Below are 21,164 nucleotides of genomic sequence, written 5' to 3'. Positions count from 1 at the left end.
AGGGACCTCAACATTATTGAAGCAGTGTGGGATCATCTTGCTAGAGAATAGAACAAAAGGCAGCCAACATCCAAAGAAGAAGTCCTTCAAGAAGCCTGGAGAACTATTCCTGAAGGCTGCTTACAGAAATGACAAGAAAGTTTGATTAAGTGAGTTCAGGCTGTGTTGCAGAATAAATGCGGTCTTACCAACAAATGACTTTCAAGCTTGTTAGAACAGTTTGAAATGCTGCATTTCCATTTATGTTTGCATATGTTTCAATACCGCTGCACATATTTCTCATTTTTTATACAAAATATAAAGAAAGGAGGTGAGACATGATTTAAAGATTATGGTTCGTGCATGAACCTTTATAAGAATAATTCCAATAGATGATTTAAATGATCAAGGCGCCCTCTCTTGAACCAAGGCGTTTAACAGCTGGGCCGGCTTTCCCCGATGATCAGTTAGCACCAGCATAATCCCCATTATAAATTCCTTCCTTTTTATTAATCTTAGTTTCTGCGGGAAGTGCATTGATAAAGGGGCTTTCCCCCTACATCAACATGTTTGCTTTTATTTAAAGTTGCCTGCCTCGAGAGTTTAAAATATGCAAGAGATTTGAACTAATTTATTCCATGAAGTTAGTGTAGTAACTTTATGTTACAGAGAAGCATCTGTTTATAGAGCCCCCTCCCCCAAATGGTAGGTTTACCCTTGGGATGGGACACAAAACCAGCTGTGTATGAAACTTCCATCTGTGCTTACATTAGTCAGGTCACGGTTTGTTTAACATGAATGTGCTGTACTAAAACTGCTCAGTATCTGCATCATTTGAGGTCTGTTTTTTCCAGTATAAATAGCACAAATATACCTAGAGATGGATTACATTAAAGTTTTATATTAAAGTAACCAGTAAGAGATTTATGGAGTCAGGTAATATTGAGACATATTTACTTTATTAAAACAAATTATTACTATTTTAAAGTATTTATGCAATCTGGGTTGTTTTAGTGTTACATCATACTATACTGGTCTTTTTTTAAGGAAATACAGGAACACAAATCAGAAAGCTTCTAGCAGTTCACAGGTGCATTGTAAACACGTATCCGGTATTATTGTGGTGGAACAAGCCCGTTTACTGTGTAATCTCCTGCTGCTGCATCTGCTATGGCTTTAATTGTTTAGATACACCAGGGTTTTTTCCCCTGGACTTTTTCCTGCTATGAAATTTCAATACTTTTATATTTACAGTTGTTAAAACAGCCACCCACAATGTTTCTTTTTAAAAAAAAAAAAAATGTGCATCCATGTGGATTATATCAGTTATATTGTGTATTTTCTCCCACTGAAGCTAAATGTTTGAGAACATTTACGTCAACAGTAAGATCTAACAGATGTTACAGTTAATACAAAGTAAGCTGAGCATTTTTGTGTAAGAGAATTATCGCACATATAATTACAGAAATAACAAGTGTACACAAACACGCACACAGGGCTGTTAACAATGACAATGGCTAGTGGATAAAGCTGTTGTCATGGGGATAAGTTGCAAACTGCATGCTAACTATAGCTTGCTGCCTGTTGCAGGAATTAACAGATGTGTGGGAGATTTCATTACGCTTACAGAGCCTCTGCTAATTGTGTAATTAGCTGTATACATAATCAGGAAGAGGATCAAAATATTACATTAACAAGTTCACCTGTTGTGAAAGTCACAGCACTGGTAACTGGGATGTTTAGCTTATTTAGAAATGACCTGACTTTAACAGCCAAGGGAACATTTTAAACATCTAATGATGAGCTATGTCTCAAATCCATATTTATACTAAATTCATCAAAGTCCTTGGGTATACAGCAGTAAGGTAATAGAGGGTTATTTCAACTCTGATGGCACAACGCTTTAGGTAGATGCTGCATTAAAAGTTGAGATGACATCTGAAGGAGAATTCTTGTCTTAAATTCCTGAAAAATGCTGCTCTTCTCATCTTGCTAGAATCCTGTTTGCATAAAGAAGGAGTACTGATCAGAGGCTTCAGTTCCACACAACCTGACATCTGTTTGTAGTAACTGCTCTTTCTGTTTAAATTAAAAAATGAACAACACAGAGGCTTCTAGACCCTCTTAGTCCTGCAGCAGCAAGGATGGACTCTCCTCTGCTTTCTGTTCTCCTCTCAAAGTCCGAGTTCAAAACGTGTTTAAAATTCTCCATGTAATGGCCAGACACTTATAGGACGTTGAACTCTTAGATATCTCTATGTGGAATTGTTGAATTCTTGCCATAGCTCGAGCCAGTTGGCCTGTCCATACCTTGGCTAGTATCCAAGCATCTTCACTATTCAAGCCATAGGTTCTGATTGTCGGTGAGTCCACAGATAGAAATAGTACATCGTGGCAGATAAAACCATATTCCCTCTAATGTATAATGTTCATTTTCTCATACTTTTTGAATATTAGTAGATTCTTAGACCGTTTTGTTTTTGTTTTGGCCATTTACTCGGGACCCTAGTGCCAATCAGTTTTTTCACTGGTAATTCAATAAGGAATGACCTTTGTAAAGAACTGAAGAGGATTTATTGAAGTACAGTGTTTGAGTCATAAACATTTTAGCGATTAGGCTCAGATGAAGTTGACAGGTTCCAACAGTGGTAGGAAGTAGGACAGGAACCCCCAGAATCTAGATGCTGGCGGTGGTAGTTATCAAGCAGATGGAAATTTGGATGAGTGACCAGGATGAGGTGGAGATGGGGAGGAGGCAGGCTGAGAGACTGAGAGGCAGAATGAGAATAAGATTTAAAGCATGCAAAACTAAGGCTCAGATCTCACAGGAGAAAAAATGATCGGGCCACGATGCTGACGACAGAAGTGAGGCAGAAGTGATTTAAATAATAGACCGGCGGTCCGAAAGCCTAGGAATCCAGGCAGAGGAGCAAACACAGGTCTTACTCATTGAACTTCTGCATAAGCTTCATTATCACTATCAGTAAAAAAAACAATGCAGAGCATTAACTCTGACTGCTACATTCAATTTACCATGCCTAATTCATTTAATTAAATTAATTATTAAATAGCCCTAATAAATATTTGTAGGCAGTGTTTGCATAGAGCCCATAGGCTTGAAACCTGTTGTAAATGATTGTTTTCTAAAGTTAAATATTTATGACAAAATAAGCAATAATGATAATTACATGCAAACGTGTGTGTGTGTTGTGTTGATCAGATTTGATTAAGGGCAGCCCGGCGACAGAAGCCAGAACACCGCAACTGTTATCACAGTTGCATTCATATTGCTTAATTTGGGTTGGTGCATAGAAGTAAATGATATCATGTGTTTTTTAACTGAGTGAACCCTTGGACAATTAAGGAAAACTCTCAGGTGAAATAACTAAAACATTCGCATTTTGGGGCATGATTGTGTGCCCATACAACTCAAACTGTACTAAACTAAGGAGCTGGTTGAGAACATTTGCTCTGAAGACAAAGAAGATATTGTATTTAACTTTCAACATCCAGGAAATCATCATGTGTGACTTTGTGTGAGCCGGACTGATTACTGTTTCCTTGTTGATATTTTAAGCTGGAGGATTTCTAGATTGTCTCTATAGTTAGAAAAACGCTGCAGCCAGACGTCTCACTGCATCTACAATGTGCAAACACATTATCTCAATTTTAGCCTTCTGACACAGGCTCGCTCTGAAAATCTGTATTGATTTTAGTTCTATTGATACTAGTTAAAGCACGTTCCGGGCTTTTAAATCAGCATGAGCCTAAACAGACCGTGAGATCATCTTGCAAAGCCCAATATGAATGTGTCGTATTGGGCATCTGATAAAGGGACACTGCCGCTGTAAAGTGAAAGCAGAGGAGTGCCTCAGCATCCTCTTTTATTAAAAAATGATCTTTTTAAACAGTCATGTACTCAATTTTCTCTGATTTCACTGTTTTACCCTGTAGTGTTCATACTGGCTCTTTTTTAAAAGATATTCGTGTTTTACTTTGTTGGTTTTTCTTATTTATTCCTCATAAAATTGCTTGTTGTGTGAGTCATTTGGGATGAGGGACAAACTGGTGCTGTGTGTTTTGATTGCGATTGATGCTTTCTTCTCAAACAGAGTGACTCATGGTGAATCACAGTGTGTTTTTTTTGTGAAATCGATTAAGATTGGCTTTGTTAATGGTGCATGTGTGTGCTTGGGAAGGGAATCGCACTTGTTAACAGAGAACGCAGGGAGAAAGCAGGGGCTGGTCACACTGTTTAAGCCTTGCTTTGGTGAGCTATAAGTCTGCTTCCCGTCTGTATACAGCACTTCATCGTGACAAGCAGGGACATATTAGCAGAAATATGGGCACTTACTTATAGCGCTGATCATATTTCAGGGCTATATGCATGTGATATGCTGAGACAACAAACTTAACACCTCAAACAAACAAACACTGTTTAAGAAGGTTGCACTGCTCATATCTACAGTCAGTTCTGTGGCTGAAATTTGGAATTGAAGCTGGTGGATCTGACCTGTGAAAGCCCTAATTAAAATTACTGGACCTGAATTAACATGCATTGCTGGAGTTTGCCCTGCTTGCTGCATGCGCCGAATGCTCATCAGCCACTTGACACCACTTCCCGGATTCAGCAAAACCAGAGGAAGGCAAGTTGGAATAAAGCTTTGTTTGTATAAAAGATTTAATGGAATAGAGGTCCTGTTTGACATTTGGTGTAACCTTGTGATGTTGATGTGGCATTATTATTAGTAGTAGATTTGAAAAAATCACCCTGAGATCCTAATGTTAAAGTATAGTTATATTTAACCCTTTAAGCTCATTTCCAGTTTTTTAAAAATTAAACTGTTTACCTTAAAATTAAAACATTTTATCCATCTTAATGTTGCATCATCATACCTGGTAGTTTGTTGTTGAGGTTATCGGTCCCCCTCTACAAGCTGCCAGTTAAGGCAGACGTTTGTGGAGGCACTGCAAATTTGACCTATGTGAAGAGGATAATTCATCGATTATTAATGATGACAAACAGTCCTCTCAGTGTACATATGGTGAGTGTAGGATTAGGTCAGACTTTCAAGGTGAATATAGGCATCTTTGCATGGTGGCTAATAATAAAATTACAGGGCTTTACCTTGAACTATAAAGAGCCTCGATGTGCCATTTTTAATGAATTGTTGTGATATAAGTACAACTGAACTGAACAGCAATCAACAAAATTACAAGTTGTTAATGTTAATTTCAAACTTGATTGCAGTAACATGTGTCAAAATAGTTGTGACAGGGCCATATTTACTACTTGTGTGTTACCCCTCTTATTCAACATCAGTCTGTAAATATCTGGGAAATGAGGAGAACAGTTGCTGGACTTTTGGGAGAGGAATGTTTTCCCATTATTGTCTGATACAGGATTCAAGCTTGTTTGTTCTATTTTTCTTTTAATGATGCACTAAATGTTTTTAGTTGGTGAAAGGTCTGGACTGCGGGCAGGCCAGTTCAACACCCAAACTCTTCTGCTATGAAGCCATCATATTTTAATAGATTTAGCATCATCTTGCTGAATGCAAAGCCAAAATGTGTATGTATCTTTCAGCGTTGATGAATCCAAATAACAAGTCAGATGGTTCATCTCCTCTTTGGTCTGGAGGACATTGGCATCCATGTTTTCCAGAAACAATTTGAAATTTCGATTCGTCGGACCACAGAACAGTTTTTGCCTCAGTCCAGTCCAGACTGAGGCACGGAGAAGATGATGGAGTTAATGGTGTTTCCAGATCATATTCAAGTGTTGTTTCTTCTTTGGATGATAGAGCTTTAACCTGCATTTGTGGATGGCACAGTACAGCGTTGCAGACAACGATTTCTGGAAGAGTTTATGAGCCCATGCATGAATTTCCATGTCCAGTTTAAATAAGCTCATTCCTATTTTTAATGCAGTGCAGCCTGAAGGCTTTAAAATCTCAGGCTTCCAGTACTGATTCTGGCCTTGTCTCTTGCGCACAGACATCCAGACTCCCATAATCCTTTGAAGACGTTCCGTGCTGTAGATGGTGAAATATATATTTCGTGAAATATTTTAAGTTTTTTTTAATGTTCTACAATTTCTAGATACAATTTTTTGCAGATTGATGAACTCCTGCCCATCTTTACTTCTGAGAAACTCTCTAAGATCCTCTTTTTAAACCCGATCATGTTTCTGACTTGTTGCCTATTAACTGTAGTTAGTTACAAAATTTAGTATCCCTTTGTTTTCGTGCATTTTGCTTCACTATGTCCCAATTTTTTAAAGATGTGTTGTTCATAATTAGCTAATATTTTTCATGAACCGTTAAGATGTCTCATCTTCAGCATTTGTTATGTTTCCTATGATTATTGTCAGTTCATGAGATTTGCAAATCATTGTGTTCTTCAGTAATTTACATCATTGCATATGTGGTTATATTTTGCTGATTGAGTTGTGTGTTGAGTTAACTGTGGCTGACAACACAACATCACAAATGTGAGTTAGTTTCTCAGATTTTCTTAAAAATTAAGCATGATCTCAAGTTAACAGTTGTGACTTTATGAAATAATTACATCCAATTCACATTTAACTTGTTACATGTAATAACTAAAGATGTCAAATATAGAACCAGTGTTGCACCAGGAAGTGCGGTCTCCATGCAGCTAAATTAACACCTCTCTAATAGGTGTTAATTTTTTTTTAAATAAATAAATAAACCTAAACACCATAACCTTGATGAATTATTACAGGATTGCTAATTGTGTTAGACTGCAGCTAATATCAGTGTATGCCTAATCACTGCATGTAGAAGCAAACTGCGTCACTCTTGTCAGTGATGTAGTTTTGAACCTACCAGCGATATTATCAGTTATTTAAAGGGTTTTTTAAAGCAGCGCAGCAGTAACCTCTGGGCTCCCAGTGAGACGGAGAGAAATGCTGAAGGTTCAGCAGCATCTAATCTTGCAGCTGCAGCATAGATGTGTGGTGAAAGCAGCAGCTATTCTAGCTGGAGTCAAACTCACTGCCCTAGGCACTCATATAAAGACTCATGGTTAGATTTTTGTCTTCACAATTTGCCCTGAGTACGCTGTGTGTTTGTGTGCTTATGTGTGTATGTTTGCAGTTACTTATTCATGAACGAGTGTTTGTTTACTGCTGTATTTGTGCAGTTGAAATGACTGTACTGTACTGAACTGCTACTGAACTTTAGACATTGTTTATGTAGACCGTACATCGAGTTATACAGATGGAAAACTCTGCATTAAACTTCCATAAGTATTCACTTCACAATGAATCATAAATGGATTTATTTACTTATATTTGTACATTGGAATGATTCTTCCTTCCTTTCTCCAGTTCACCTGAAATACTCCTGCTTGCAGATGCTTAGCTGTCAGAATGGACCGCATCAATATCGCATTACTGTTGTTAAATTTTAAAGTTTGAGCAAAAATAACCAAGCACATTGTGATCTGATCCATATTTTTTTGTCAGTGCCAGGACGCTGTGGGCTATTGTGAATCAGAGCCACACCAGCATGTGTTAAACCTAACCAGCTTTGGTGTCTCCATGACAGGATTACCACATCAAATATGAGGGCAGTCTCCTGCAGTGGCATCCTGTTGGTACAGGCCCTTTCATGTCCTGTTAAGACCCGAGGCTTCACTGTATACACTTCTCTCAAATCCCCAGTGTAACAAGGACATTATGAGAGTTGTGCGCGCGTGTGTGTGTGTGTGTGTGTGTGTGTGTGTGTGTGTGTGTGTGTGTGTGTGTTCACACATGGACATGAATACACATGTGTCCCCTCATGAGTTTGTGAGACAGACAGACAGATAGATACATTTTGGGTTATCCAAATGAACTGAACTGAACATGCACAAGCACTGAAAACAAATATGTCACCAGACAAATAGATCTGGTGTTTTTGTTACTTACAGTTTACATGTGTTTTATTGTAGTATTTTTCATCATTCTCAGAATCCTGATGCCGTGGACACTTACACTGGATGCTTTAATACACTTTTGGTGATTATCTGTTATTCCTGAAGAAAAGAAAAAGGCACACAGAAGCTAACAGAGCAACATAAAAAAAGATGTTACAGTTAAAAGCAGCTCTGGTGTTTTGCCAATTGATGTCAGTTTTCTGGGAAGAAAAAAAATACTCACCAACGTAACTTCCCTTTAAAAGTAGACCTGGGCATTGTTCATCCACATGCAACATCCTGCCCATTTGCTGTCCCTGACCAGCCATGTTTGGACGATGGGAAATTAGAAGTCAAACATAAATAAGTACATAAGTACATATCACATTGATGACTTGGAATCAGAAAATGGCTTACTGCATTTTTGCCCTGTTTTTTTTATTTTTTTATGAACTCACAATTCAACTTTCATGACAAGCTGCCGAGTATTAAGTTTCGAGTATTAAAAACAAGTCTTTTAATTTAAATTGTCTAATTACTTTTAAACCTCACAAAGTGGCAGATTGCATAGAAAGTATAATGTCTGTAATTCCGAAATAGTTTAAAAAAAATTTCATTTTAACTGAATCTTTATCTTTTATTTAAAATCCACTGTCGTGTGGTACAGAGGCAAATTATTAAGAAAAAAGTGAACCCAGCATCCTAACTGCACATACTTAATGAAAATTCTTGATATTAAGAAGAGATGAGCACACACGTTGCAGCAGGTAGGGTCATGCCCGTACTGAAGGTTATCCTTCCACAGAGGCTTTTCTTTATTCCCCTTCCTGCATCCCCTTTAGATAAGGGAACACAGTGATGCTCAGCACTATCTCCTATACTAAACAACAAGCACAGAGGCTGTCCTTGAGACCTCCACAGAGGTAAAATAGAAGATGGTCCAACATTATGTTCTACCCTGACACATTCAGACCTCCCAAAAGTAGTGAGACCTCACCAGACAGATGTGTTCAGTCAAACAAAAAATCCTGTACGTAGTACAGGAAATGAATTTACTATACCTTTTTGTTGCATTTCACAGCACGCACACCCTATGAAGCAGTATACATGATTCAAGTTCAAGCAGTCTCAGTGTATTTAGTGTCACATCATATATGTTTATGAAAATAAACATATATCAGCACCAGAACACAGCGTAAAGTCTTTCTTTAAGAACAGGATGAAAATCTCCCCAAACAGGACAAAAAACACTGAGAAATGGAGGCACTGCAGTGTTAACTGTATGTGGGAAACCTGAACTTATAGACAACTGTTAGAACAGGTAAAAATGCAAAATACTGATTAGAATTCTGCAGTGTGATTATAGCAGACAATGCTAATGCTAATTCAGTGGGTAGAGCATCTTTGACATCAGGTATTTGTGCGAAGATCTGTCTCGGTGAAGGTTCGTTTTAAGCAACAGCAGCTGTGAGATGCAGATGTGTTACACTGTTAAATATCTGTCATAACAACAACTAGTAAGTTATCATATTTTAGACCCCCCTCAAGAACATCAGAGTTCCACTGTATGAGGTATTTAGTCTGTGCAGCTGTGGCTTTGCTGAATGTTACTGTGGCCTGGAGCCAAAGCCAAGATAAAGAAACGTTGCTGCTCACTGGGTTATTACCTCAGGCTCGGCAGATATGACCTGATAGCTGCTCTAGTCTCTCAGCTCTCTCTCTTTCTCATCCAGTCTCACACAAAAAAGCCGGCAGTGCCACATCTTGCAAAAACAACATTTTCTAGTTCTAACTCACAAAGTGTGTCTGTGATAGACAGCTGAAACATATAAGGCAATTTTTTTTTGTATACATATGAACCAAACAGCTGTTGCACAACCTTAAATTATTGCAATTATTTTTATTATTCACAGAACTTAAAGTGTGGATCCCAAAATTAATTTGTCTGCAATGACGTAAGTGCAAATATAAGGACACTATTATGTGAGCCTGGCATAACTAGTGTACGATATACAACAGCTATCTCGTGTTGCCTGGCCTCAAGAGCGTCAGAGCATTTAATTCCCTAAATACAATATTATTTTTTTATTAAGCCTGCAGGCTACATTGCCTCTTTTTCTTATGAGATTTCAGTCTGGTCACAGAGAAGCAATGTAACTGACTATAACCAAGCTAAAGTCTGCTAGCAGTATTTTTCATTTAGCTGAAAAATGTAAAAGGTTTCATGTGAGAATTAAATTGGATTCACAAATAAATAGTTTATACATTAAAAAGTCTTTTTAATGTATCAAAGTTCATCCTTTAAACTGGGAAATAGCAGCTTGAGGAAACACTCACAACTCTAACATTTCTTTCTAGGTGTTTTTAGACCCTTCAGTCATGTCATGTGAGCTCCACTCCAGACTGATTTTGTTAAATTGTCATGAAGATAAAAGTCTTTTAAAGGAAATACTGAGTCACCACTCATTTCTTTATATTGTGTTTGTAAAATGAGAAATAGATGAAGTGATTTCTTGACGCATGTGTAAACATATATGGGGAAAAAGCAAAATGCAAACAAACAGAGTTTGCACAATTCTAACGAGTCTGAAAGTCAATATTTTGTATGACCACTTTATTCTTCAACACAGCCTGAACCCTCTCAGGCAGTTAATTTAGGCGTTGTCGTTTCTTCAAACGGTCCTCAGGAATAGTCCTCCAGGCTTCTTGTAGGACATTCAAAGCTCTTCTTCGGATGTTGGCTGCCTTTTGTCCTGTTTTTTGTCAAGATGACCACACTCATCATTAATCCCATGATTTCAATAATGGAAAGTTCTCTGTGGAGGCCAATTCATTACTGATAGTGTTTCATTGTGCATGTTTCTATGTTTACTTTGGCAGTGTGCTATGCTAAAAAGTGAAACTGTTGCTAATCAGATGCTTTCCAGTTAATATTGGATGGTGGATCTAAAATCTAATGTTACCTTTCTGCATTCGTGACAAGATCCCCAACACCACTGACTAAAGTTCACCCCTGAACCATGACAGAGCCTCCACCGTGTTTAACAGATGACTTTAGAAACTTGCTGTTGCACTTCTCTCCTGACCTCCAGGTGACAATTTGAGCCCAAAATTTCAAATTTGGATCAATCACTCCATAAGACCTGCTGCCACTGATGCCAAGTTCTTGTATAATTTAGTGTATTTCAACCTTTTCTTCCTGTGTACTCCCTCTGAGACCACCTCTGAGGCGTCACTGAACAGTAGATAGATCGGTTGAGAGGCCAGATGCATCTCTCTGGTCCTGTGTTAGGCTGTTGCAGGATTTTGTTCTCTTTCTTAAGAACATCCATCTCAGATGCTGTTCATCTGCTGTAGATTGTTTTTTAGGCCTGCCACTTCTTCTTTTGTCCTCCACTTGTGCAGTTTTCTCAATTTGTTATGGACACACTGCAGACCACACCAAGATATGCCAAGTTTTCAGCTAAGAACTCTTTGGGCATCAGCTTGTTGGTACAAAAATACTATTTTATGCCTGTCAAACAGTGTTTTCTTTGGAATTTTTTCAACTAAAGAAATGGGAACAAATGATATACTCTGCTGCCTAAAGATACAAAAAAACTGGTCCTTTGCTAAGTTGTCTGTTATGCGTCAACACTTAAGTTTCATCCCTAGAGTTAGGTACCTTTATGCCTGAATGATTCATGGGTCATTGTTAAGTGGCTTAGCAAATCAAACCCTGTGAAAATAGCCAGGTATGAAAAGGAGTAAAAAATAAGGCAATGTCCAAGTAAGAAAGCCCGGCGAACTACTGCTTACGATCACACCAAGTCTGGCTCAAAACATAGAGACAGGAGGACTGTCTAATACAGTACACTGGCAGTGTTTAGGATTTCATCCACCCAGTATTCATTTGCCATTTGTCATCATTTCTTTAGTTGGCCTAAAGGTAAAGAAGGCCCACTCGCTTTTGCTGGAGCTTTCACCTTTATCGCATGCTGTATGTTGTATGATTACTGAGCTCATGTGTTAGTAGATTCAGCTCCCTTGTCACGTGACCAGACTCCATCTGTTCATGAAGCTTTACCAGAGAGAGAGAGTTGTTAGCATGTGTCAGTCACAGTTCACTAGTTGATTCATGGAGCTGAATTATAGAGGAGTACAAAATAAGTACTTCTCCTTATTGGTTTGTTTCCACCATATTACTGTGCCTGGACTGTAATACGTCTATCAACCACTGTTTCAGCTGTCTGGTGTAAAAGTTCCAGTGAAGGCAGTCACTCCTCCTGACTGAGCAGTGACTATTAATATCACAGGGTTTACCTCTAAAGTTGAAATATATGCGTTTGTATACTTTGGCAACTCTGTCTGAATATAACTAAGATTAAGAAGAGAAGTTTTGGGTATTGCATTCGATAACATGATGTTTTTTTTAGACATATATGGCTGTAAATTGTATGAGACAGATATTTTGCACTCTATGCTTTGAAGAGCCTCGAGGTATTCAGCAGCTGAAATTGGTTCAAGTCCAAAACAATTTTCCAAAAAAATTGCAACACTGTGAAAAGCAATAGAATTTCAAAGTGAAGGTTGTGACCCATCAGCAATGTTTTTTTTTCTTGCCAAAATATATATTAACACACACACACACACACTCGCAGAGAATGAATGAACAAACATGTCTAATACAGGCCTCAGTTTATGGTTTTCAATGTAGGTTGTAGCAGATAGACAATGTGTTTAAACTAATCGTGCACAATTGCCCATGTCTTCACTTTAATATTATACTTTGTTAAAGTTTTCTTTCTCTCGTACATTTGCCATTTTTTAGCCATATTTCCCAGCACTAATGCTTAGGCCGCATGCTGTGAGCAGCTCTCTGGAGATCATTACACAGTATCTCCGTACTGAGTTGAGGTCTGAGCTCCTAAAATGATTTTTCTTTGTTTAAAGAGACTCTCTTGAAGCTTTACTTTGATGTTTAGTGTAATTATCTCACTGTTCTGCTGAACTTTATAACCACTGTGATATTCTTCTTTAAATACAGCGATGGTCTTGAGAACAAAGTTTTCTCTCAATATTGGAAAACTGACACAACTCCAAGACCACAAAGATAGAATCAGATCAAGATGCTTCATCTCGCAGTGTAACGAATAGCAGTAAGAGTGGAATCAGTGTTTTTATCGAATTCTAAAACAGACACTTAAGCAAATTTGCCGCTACTCACAAAGGTTTAAATTTCATACTGCAAACTGTGCATCGTCTTGCTAATCTGTTAGAGCTAATTGTTATGTGCTCAAGGATCTGTGTGCTTCATCAACAAGCTAAACACGAAGACTTTTATAGACATCTATATGATGAGTATAAATAATAAAGCAATATGTTACTCCTTATGTTAGGATTTAAAATAACTTGATTCCGTCTTCATGATTGTTACCAACTCTATGAAAATGACAAAAGCAACACAATAGATTTCTGTCCATGATGAGTCCTTGTGGAGTTTTTTCCCCCGTTTTTTTTGATCACGCGTTCAAACTTCTTGCTGAGCCCAGATGGAATCAGTTGGGGGTGAACACTCATGCCAGATATCAAATTTGAAATCTCAAGTCTGTCTTGTATGAATCACAGATGAACACAATATGGATGGAAGTGGATTTGAAACTAAATGGAATGAAAAAGAACTCCGGGTTGGTTGGAGTACTGGTCTCCTAATGGAATAAATTAAAAACAGGCTTGTGCAACATGACTGTTTAAAGTCACGACGTGCCTCCCTCATGTGCAGAGAAGGAAATATTGAAGTGTTTTCTGAGTGTGTGTGTTTTTTTTCCATTTCTAGAAAAATATCAGTCATATTTTTATCACAGTTTCATTATGAAAATTTATTGGGATCTTTGTTTTCTTCAAATTACTTTTTTTTTTTATCTCAAAACTCTGTCGGGATCTTTTAAACTTACAGTTCTGTACAGAAGTGATATTCATTCTGTGAACTAACCTAATTCAAGGTGTCATTCACACTAGTAAGCCTTAACTTGATTCACAGTACTGTGCAAAAGTTTTCCTTTATATTTTGCTCATTTCTCTCATTTTGCTTCACAGGAGCCAAACTTTGCTGTAGTTTTTAAGGAGCCCTTGAGCAAGAGAGATTTTTCAATTTTTGAATTTACAAAAATGCCAACAATAGTACAGTTTGACAGATATAAGCTAATATTTTGGTGATTCCCAAAGATCAGTTTGCTGAAAACTTGGCACATGTCAGCGTAATGTGCAGTGTGTTTTTTAAAATTCTAAGAAAATTGGACAAGAAAGAAGGGAGAAGCCTGAAAACTATATACAGCAGATAAACAGTATCTGAAAGTCATGCCCTTAAGAAATAGGGGGAAAAAATCAACAAAGATACAGGACCCGAGAGATGCATCTGACCCTTCAGCTGATCCATCTACTGTTCTCTGAAGCCTCATCAGAAATGGTCTCAGTGGAAGGGTGGCTGTCAAGAAGCCATTTATAAGGAAGGGAAAAGGGGAGAAAAGGCTGAGGTGTGCTGAATTGCACAATACCGACTGAAAATCAGTGTCAAAGGGTCTTGTGTAGTGATGAATCCAAATTTGAACATTTTGCTTTAAATCATCGTCAATATGTATGGAAGAGGTCAGGTGAGAGCTCCAACAGCGAGTGTCTACAGCCATCTTTACAACACAGTGAAGCTTCTGTCATGGAGTGAGGGAGCAGAGTCTAGACCTTAATATTACTGAAGCAGTGTGGGACAAATATTAGAAATGTAATATAATTCTGCTCACTGTTTTGGCCCATGGCAGGTGATTGACATCAAAGAGAAGCTCAAGGAGTCCAGAAGGTTCTGGTCCAACTTGCCAGATGACATCTGTGCCAAGGGCAAACTCACAGAGCCCGATGAGGAGCAGTGCTGGAACAGCCACACTAAGGGCAGGTGAGGACTTCTGGTACTCTTTATAACCACAGCAAAGTCACACGTCTCTCCTGTTATCACATATTGCCTGCCAGGGATTAAAATAACCACACTCTGTTCAGAGATTATCTCTCTCTCTCTCTCTCTCTGTAAGTACAATGGGTTAGTAATCGTATGGGGAACTTGTACAGTATATAATCCCTGAAGGCTGTAACACCCAGAGGACAGAGGAGCTCCAACACTTCTTGTCACCGGCGTTCAGTTTGTAGTGTGAAGCTAAACCGTACAGTTGATTGGTCACTGTGTCGCGTCTGTAACAGTGAACCAGAGGTGCTAGCAGAGAAAATATATCAGCTCATCACTTTAGCCCTCTCCAAGAAACAAAATCACCAGATGGTGCAATAAAAGACAATTGTTTGTGCCAGTAACATTTTTAAGCACCACTCTAAATCTGGTGAGTAAATTGATAATAAAACATCAGTAACAGTCAAACTGCATTAGAAGTGTGTGAAATCATTGGATTCTCTTCTTATTTGAAAACGGACTATGTCCAGCTCGTTTCACCTTTAAGTTATTAAATAAAATACAAAATGATTGGAGAAGATGATGAAGCACAGATTGCATCGCTGCAAAGCAGTTAAATAATTCTTCATTCACTAAGTTATAACAGACAAAACAGCCATTTGTGTGCTTCGGGCATGTTAAGAGCTCTCTGTGTGAAGTGTAACCACTCCCAACATGAAATAGACCGTTAAGCCTGATTGCACTCCTATGTTTTGTCTGATTTAAGCATCTGCCATCAGAAAGAACAGCTCTTGTAATTCTGTCTAATTTCACTTGGTCTACTTTGGGACTCAGCTTGTCATCCCAAATCATGAGCACACGTGCTGCATTTAAGAGATATGCTGCATATCAATTACCCATATGAAAGAGAAACAGAAAAACCCATAGTATGTTTTCTACACATTATATGTTTCGTGCTATGATCTACTAATTAAAGTGGCCATTTTCACCTTTATGTCATAAAACATGTGTAAAAGAACTGAGTGATTGTTACAAACGGGGCTACTTTCATGAATAAATGATTATATGAGACAAGCAGCCAGATGGAAAAGAAAGTTTTTACAGGACTCTGAGCAGTTCTTTGAAATACTAATACAACAAGATCCAACCACTTGCAGCCGCTGTACTTTTAAGCACTTGTTTCCTCTATGACTTTATCAGTCATACAATCAGTCACACACGGTTTAGGTATCGAACAGAAGCCCTCATGTTTGACTCTTTTTAGTGTACAGAGAAGTTCATGGTCGACCCATGACTGAAAGGTGTCCCGGTCCTGTGGCAAATAAGAGAAGTCATGTTCGGTGTTTTCTAACTGCAGTGTTATGAACTTTAACATTTAACATGCTAATGAGGCCTGCAGAGTCAGAGAGGTAGCTCTTGGATTTTTTGCTCATTTCTCTGAGAATTGCTCGGTCTGACATTGGGGTGAATTTCCTGGGGACTTCGAGCTACGAGCTACATTGTTTTAACCTACCATCAACTTGCCAAACGTCTGCTCTTATAGAGGTGCTCACACTTGCTGTTGATCAGTAAGTAAATTTGGTTTCTGGTTGCCCTCTAAATCCCTATGGAAACAGTAACAGTGTACTTAGTTTTTTACAGGACTTCAGAGAGTTTGGTGAAAACTTTAATTTTCGCAGGACTGTATAAGACTACAAGACGTATGTATATATGAATATCACATTAGAGTTATTATTGGAGGGATTTTTCATTCTTCTGTGTGAAAACAAGCAAACTGAGAATCACATTTCTCCAGTTACACCGAAAACACGTGATATAAATAGAAATGTTTTATTCTCGGTTTGTCTGTCAGTGTGCATGGTCTGAAGTTACACAGTGTTAAGCTCTGTGAGCCGCCTCACAGTAGATTTAGTGTCAGTGATGATTCTGTTGTTGCAGCCAAATTATCAAACATACATAGAACAACATATTTCATGACTATTTTTCATAAACATAGTGATAATAAATAATTTACTAACTGATGTGTCAGTACAGACTTTTTAAATTTATTTATTTATTATTATTGTTTTTTTCCATCAGTTCTGACTTGTTATGACTGACTGTCATCAACATATGTCCCCAAATACTCGACGATACTTTCAAGTTTTTTGATGTGTCGCTGTGTCCAGATATTTTCCTGAAGTGGTGAAGGAGGGTCTAACCAATCAGGTTAACAACCCGGAGGTGGAAGTGGATATCACCAGGCCCGACACGCTGATTCGGCAACAGATCATGGCGCTACGTGTCATGACCAACAAGCTGAAGAACGCATACAACGGAAATGACATCTACTTCCAGGACTCCAGTAAGCTTTCTTATTTGCTTATTTTTGCACTTTATCAATTACACACACGCTCACAGCTCAATCTGTGGGTCAGCATCCTCGCCACGGATGTTTTGACATGTAGACTGACAGCCCACTCCAAAGCCTCCCCTTCTGCGGGTGGAAGCAATCTAACAATAAGTAAAATAGATCAAGAAAAGCTTTCCCTCACTGCATATTACTTTTGATATGGACTACATTACACCACACGCGGCACTGTGACAAATATATACACTGTTACTACTGAAATAAGATCTCAGTTGTCATTCATGTAGGAACTCAGTATACAACTCTGCAGGATGTTTAGTGTTGCACTGAAGCAAGACTGACATTTATTAGGAGAATAAATAGCTCTAGGTGTGGTGACACAGACAATGACAGACAACCAAGCCTATGTTTAGGAAGATGTACATCTCAAATGCTGCTATGACAGAAACCATTCTTTCTGATTCTGTGGCTCCGCTTAAGCTGACAAGATGGGAGAAATTCTGCGAGCTACAAACAAAACATGTGGCTGCATGACTGCTGCCACCATAATTTGTACTTCAGCTCCATCTTTGCTGCTGTCATGTTTGTTTTTCTCTTGGGAGCAGTGTCTACTTCAGCAACGCTAAAGTGCCTGAAATTATTGCATAGGTTGGAAAGGGAAGCAAGAAAACCGTAAAAAAAAAGTACGTTTACGCGTGACTTGTTGGTGAGACTTTCCCCCGCACTCTGCCATTCACAATCACATTTCCCACCATTTTAAACTGAGCGAGGAAAGCCTGGCACTGTCGGCTGTAAAGGAAACTTTTACACCAGCACTTGAGATCAGATAATCAAACAGAATTGCCCTGAGAAGCAGATCTTTTCATGGGCGCTAAGTAAATCTTTGTATGTCTTTCACATTGGGGTCTGTGGTTAACTTTGACATGTAAATTTGCCCCACTGAACAATAGCAACTGTCTCGACAGTACCTTTGAAGGAGAGAGTCCAAAACAGACAAAAGTATCCTAGCTCATTAGCTTTGTTGTACCATCCACTTTCATTTTTAACCTCACGCTGTCAGGCTGTTCCAAAAAAAGAAGCCGGCGTGTGTTGTACAAAAAAAATTGAACTCAGTGTCTCATTAGGTACACAAGCCAGCAAAGTCTTAGTTCAACAGCTGCTTTAGCCATACAAGTAGTCATTAATAAGGTGTTCAGATTATGTAGCACCAGCTCCTCAAATCGAAGAAACCCTCATGAATTACCACACTGACAACAATCATGTGCGGACTCCGTGGGTCCCCTTCCCCCGAATCAACAAGTAAATGCATGTGGAGGCTCTATTAGGGTAATGAGTAAAGAAGTGCTTGTAGGACATTTGAGAAAGTCTGTGAAATTTTAATCATAACATATTTCAGCCTTCTTTTCCCAACATACTGTAATTAATGTGTGAAGCTGTTGCTTTGAGGTGCTGGAACAATTTACAACCTCATTTCTCCTCCTGGTTTTTATGGTGGAAAGCAGGCATTCGCTGACAAGAATGGATTGCACTGCTGTATTTAAATTCAGATTTCATAGATTTTCTTTATATATTTGCATAATTACCCTGTACAATAACACCAAGTGGATTATATTGGATACAGTTTTTATACCATCAGTGTCATTTTTTAACCCTAACCTTAAACCCTTTTATGTTTTAGTTTGTTTAAGATAATTAAACTGTGAGCAATACATTGGACAAAAAAGTCGGATATAGCACAACTGATACTAATTAAAACTAGTATGCAAATTGATATTTATTTATAAAAACTTTAGATTTTTCTAAAGTTTGTTTCATTTCAGGCGTCATAGGGTAAAGAGTTTGTTCATCTCTCTGCAGCAGAGTTTAGAGGATACTTTGTATCTTTATGTTCACTGTAACAACTCCAGTGCTTAAAGTTTGCTGTTGAGCAATTAACCAAACAGTTTTCCGCTCATACAAAACTGAACTGAACAGTTGAAGCAGCTGTTTAAAACCTGCTGTTGAGCTGAAGGCAGCAGGAATCTGTGCCAAAGCTGAAAGCGTCACAACCTTCAGTCGCTCACTAATCTAAATACTGAGGGTTATTTAAACAGTGATGCTACTGCTTTGCCAAGAAAAATAATAATAATAGCATAGTAGATAGTCAGCAATTGTGAATATTTGAACTGAACAAAACATTTCAAACAACCGAAGCGACTAACCAAATTATAACACCCACTGTTGAATATATCAGTAGGATGTGTGTGGGTGAGCTTTTTGTTTTTTCTTTTTCTGCCACATCCTCGTGTGACCGGGACTCGATTGTGCGCTTTCTCTTCCCCTCTGCAATGAACCGCACTCGGTAGCTGCTTCTGATAATCTTATTTTCATCTAATTTTTAATTTGTGTTGCTGCAGGTGACGAGGGCAGCAGCTCCGGCAGCGGCAGCGGTTGCTCCGACGGCTGCACAACAGAGTTTATTTTTGTTGGAACAGAGGCTCCTGTGATCGGAGCTGACAGAAGCGATGAGCGCGCAGCAGCCGCGGGCAAGTCAGTTTCCTGCGGACCCTCCGTGCTGCTGCTGACGGTTGCCCTCACACTCCCGCTTTGGGCGATGCAGACTCAGTGGAGATAATACAGTGTGGCCCGCATTACCGCTGACTTTTTTTTACTGTTACGTAACAGTATGTTTAACAGCAAGTTGTACTGCTGTTCCCTCACTGGACATGTAGAGCCTCCTGGAAACCTGTTGAGAATGGCTTACTGTATGGTGTGGTAGGAGTGAAAGTGAGTGCAGTGCTGCATCCCGCTTGTCCCCCAAAGAATGCTTGGTGCCATCAGTGAACCAGCTTTCACATCTCTGAAAATAAAGAAAATGTGTTTTCTCATTATTCTAAAGTGAGTTTTGGAGGGCGAAAAAAAACAAAACATGCTTCTGTTTTAGAAATGAAACCCTCTAAAGATGGTTCTGTCAGTGATTTTTTTTTCCAGATAAAAAGGAATCTATTTTTCTTTTCCTTTGTATGATGAATGGAGAAAACGAGACGACACCTATTTTATCCTATTAGTCTTCTCCCCCAAAAGGAAAAACAAAATCAAAAGGAGAAAGTTTTACTGTGTGCATGCGTGGATATGATGTTAACTGACAAAACATTTTTTTTTATTTTTTTGCGTTTTTATGCAGGCTACAGTTTTTTGGAGTGATTGTGCAGGTTGTACAGTGCTAGCAGTTCGCCTGGTTTCCCGTTTGGTCATATCGACGTGGCTTCAGGAAGCAGCAGGTCTTACAGCCACTTTATTGTTGCACATTTGATTATCTCTTGAGAAAGTGCTATCGTACTGCACTAAGAGAACTACTTTGCACAGATTATTTTTGTTGGCTTCATAAGTTTCTACAGCTACAGGAAACATCCACCCCACAGAGAAAACGATCTATATTTTCAGATCATTTAACTGATTGTATTGTACTTATAAACAGTTACAGTATGTGTTACAGTGGAAGGTACTGTAATGTAATCTTACTGGCAATGGATACTTTTTTTTAACAAGTGTGTCATTGTTTCTACAAATTATTTGATCATCTGTTAAATAAAAACTAAGAATGGTTCTGCAGCAGCACTAATTGCCTGTTAACAGCGTTCAGGTATCTAATTTACTTTCGTCTGTCTGGGTAGTTAACATGCACTCACGCTGGTTCTGTTATTCTCAGAGGACTTGGAGCATAGTAATAGTAGATATATGCTTAGGAAATTTTAATTTCCTTAATTTTCTTGGCTGCCACACTGATGAATTTCGCTTTTTGTTACTTGTTTATTTGCATACATGTAAAGTTACCAGTCGTAACCTCTGACATCCTCTGCTGGTTACCCCTCATGTCTTGCGATGCATCATACTGAAATTTGCATGTTCTTTGGTTAATGAGAGCAGACCTATGCCCCCTACAGGCTATATGTGGTGTAATTGGTCGTGTTCTCTTAGAGGACGCGCACAATGTCAGCAACTTTTAAA

At 38.5% G+C, this 21,164-nt stretch overlaps 1 protein-coding gene and 1 long non-coding RNA gene across 4 annotated transcripts in view; one reads left to right on the top strand and one right to left on the bottom strand.

Moving 5' to 3' along the window:
* gpc6a (glypican 6a) overlaps positions 1 to 20,762 on the top strand; it is a 135,948-nt gene extending 115,186 nt beyond the window's left edge. For all 3 annotated transcript variants that reach the window (XM_019357548.2, XM_025905662.1, XM_003445765.5), the window contains 3 exons: positions 14,694 to 14,824; positions 16,996 to 17,171; positions 19,574 to 20,762. In XM_019357548.2, coding sequence (XP_019213093.1) covers positions 14,694 to 14,824; positions 16,996 to 17,171; positions 19,574 to 19,791 — 525 coding nt within the window. In that variant the 3' untranslated portion in view covers positions 19,792 to 20,762. The remainder of the gene's footprint in view (positions 1 to 14,693; positions 14,825 to 16,995; positions 17,172 to 19,573) is intronic.
* LOC106098269 (uncharacterized) lies at positions 4,866 to 8,220 on the bottom strand. Its single transcript, XR_001224438.3, has 3 exons — positions 8,147 to 8,220; positions 7,916 to 8,022; positions 4,866 to 4,960 (listed from the first exon to the last, which is right to left on the bottom strand). It is a non-coding gene; the product is annotated as an uncharacterized LOC106098269 (long non-coding RNA).
* Positions 20,763 to 21,164: the final 402 nt, after the last annotated feature.

This window comes from Oreochromis niloticus, linkage group LG1, assembly GCF_001858045.2.
Source record: "Oreochromis niloticus isolate F11D_XX linkage group LG1, O_niloticus_UMD_NMBU, whole genome shotgun sequence".
Lineage (NCBI taxonomy): Eukaryota > Metazoa > Chordata > Actinopteri > Cichliformes > Cichlidae > Oreochromis > Oreochromis niloticus.
Note: the sequence above shows the minus strand (reverse complement) of the source record. Positions and strands in the feature narration are given on the sequence as shown.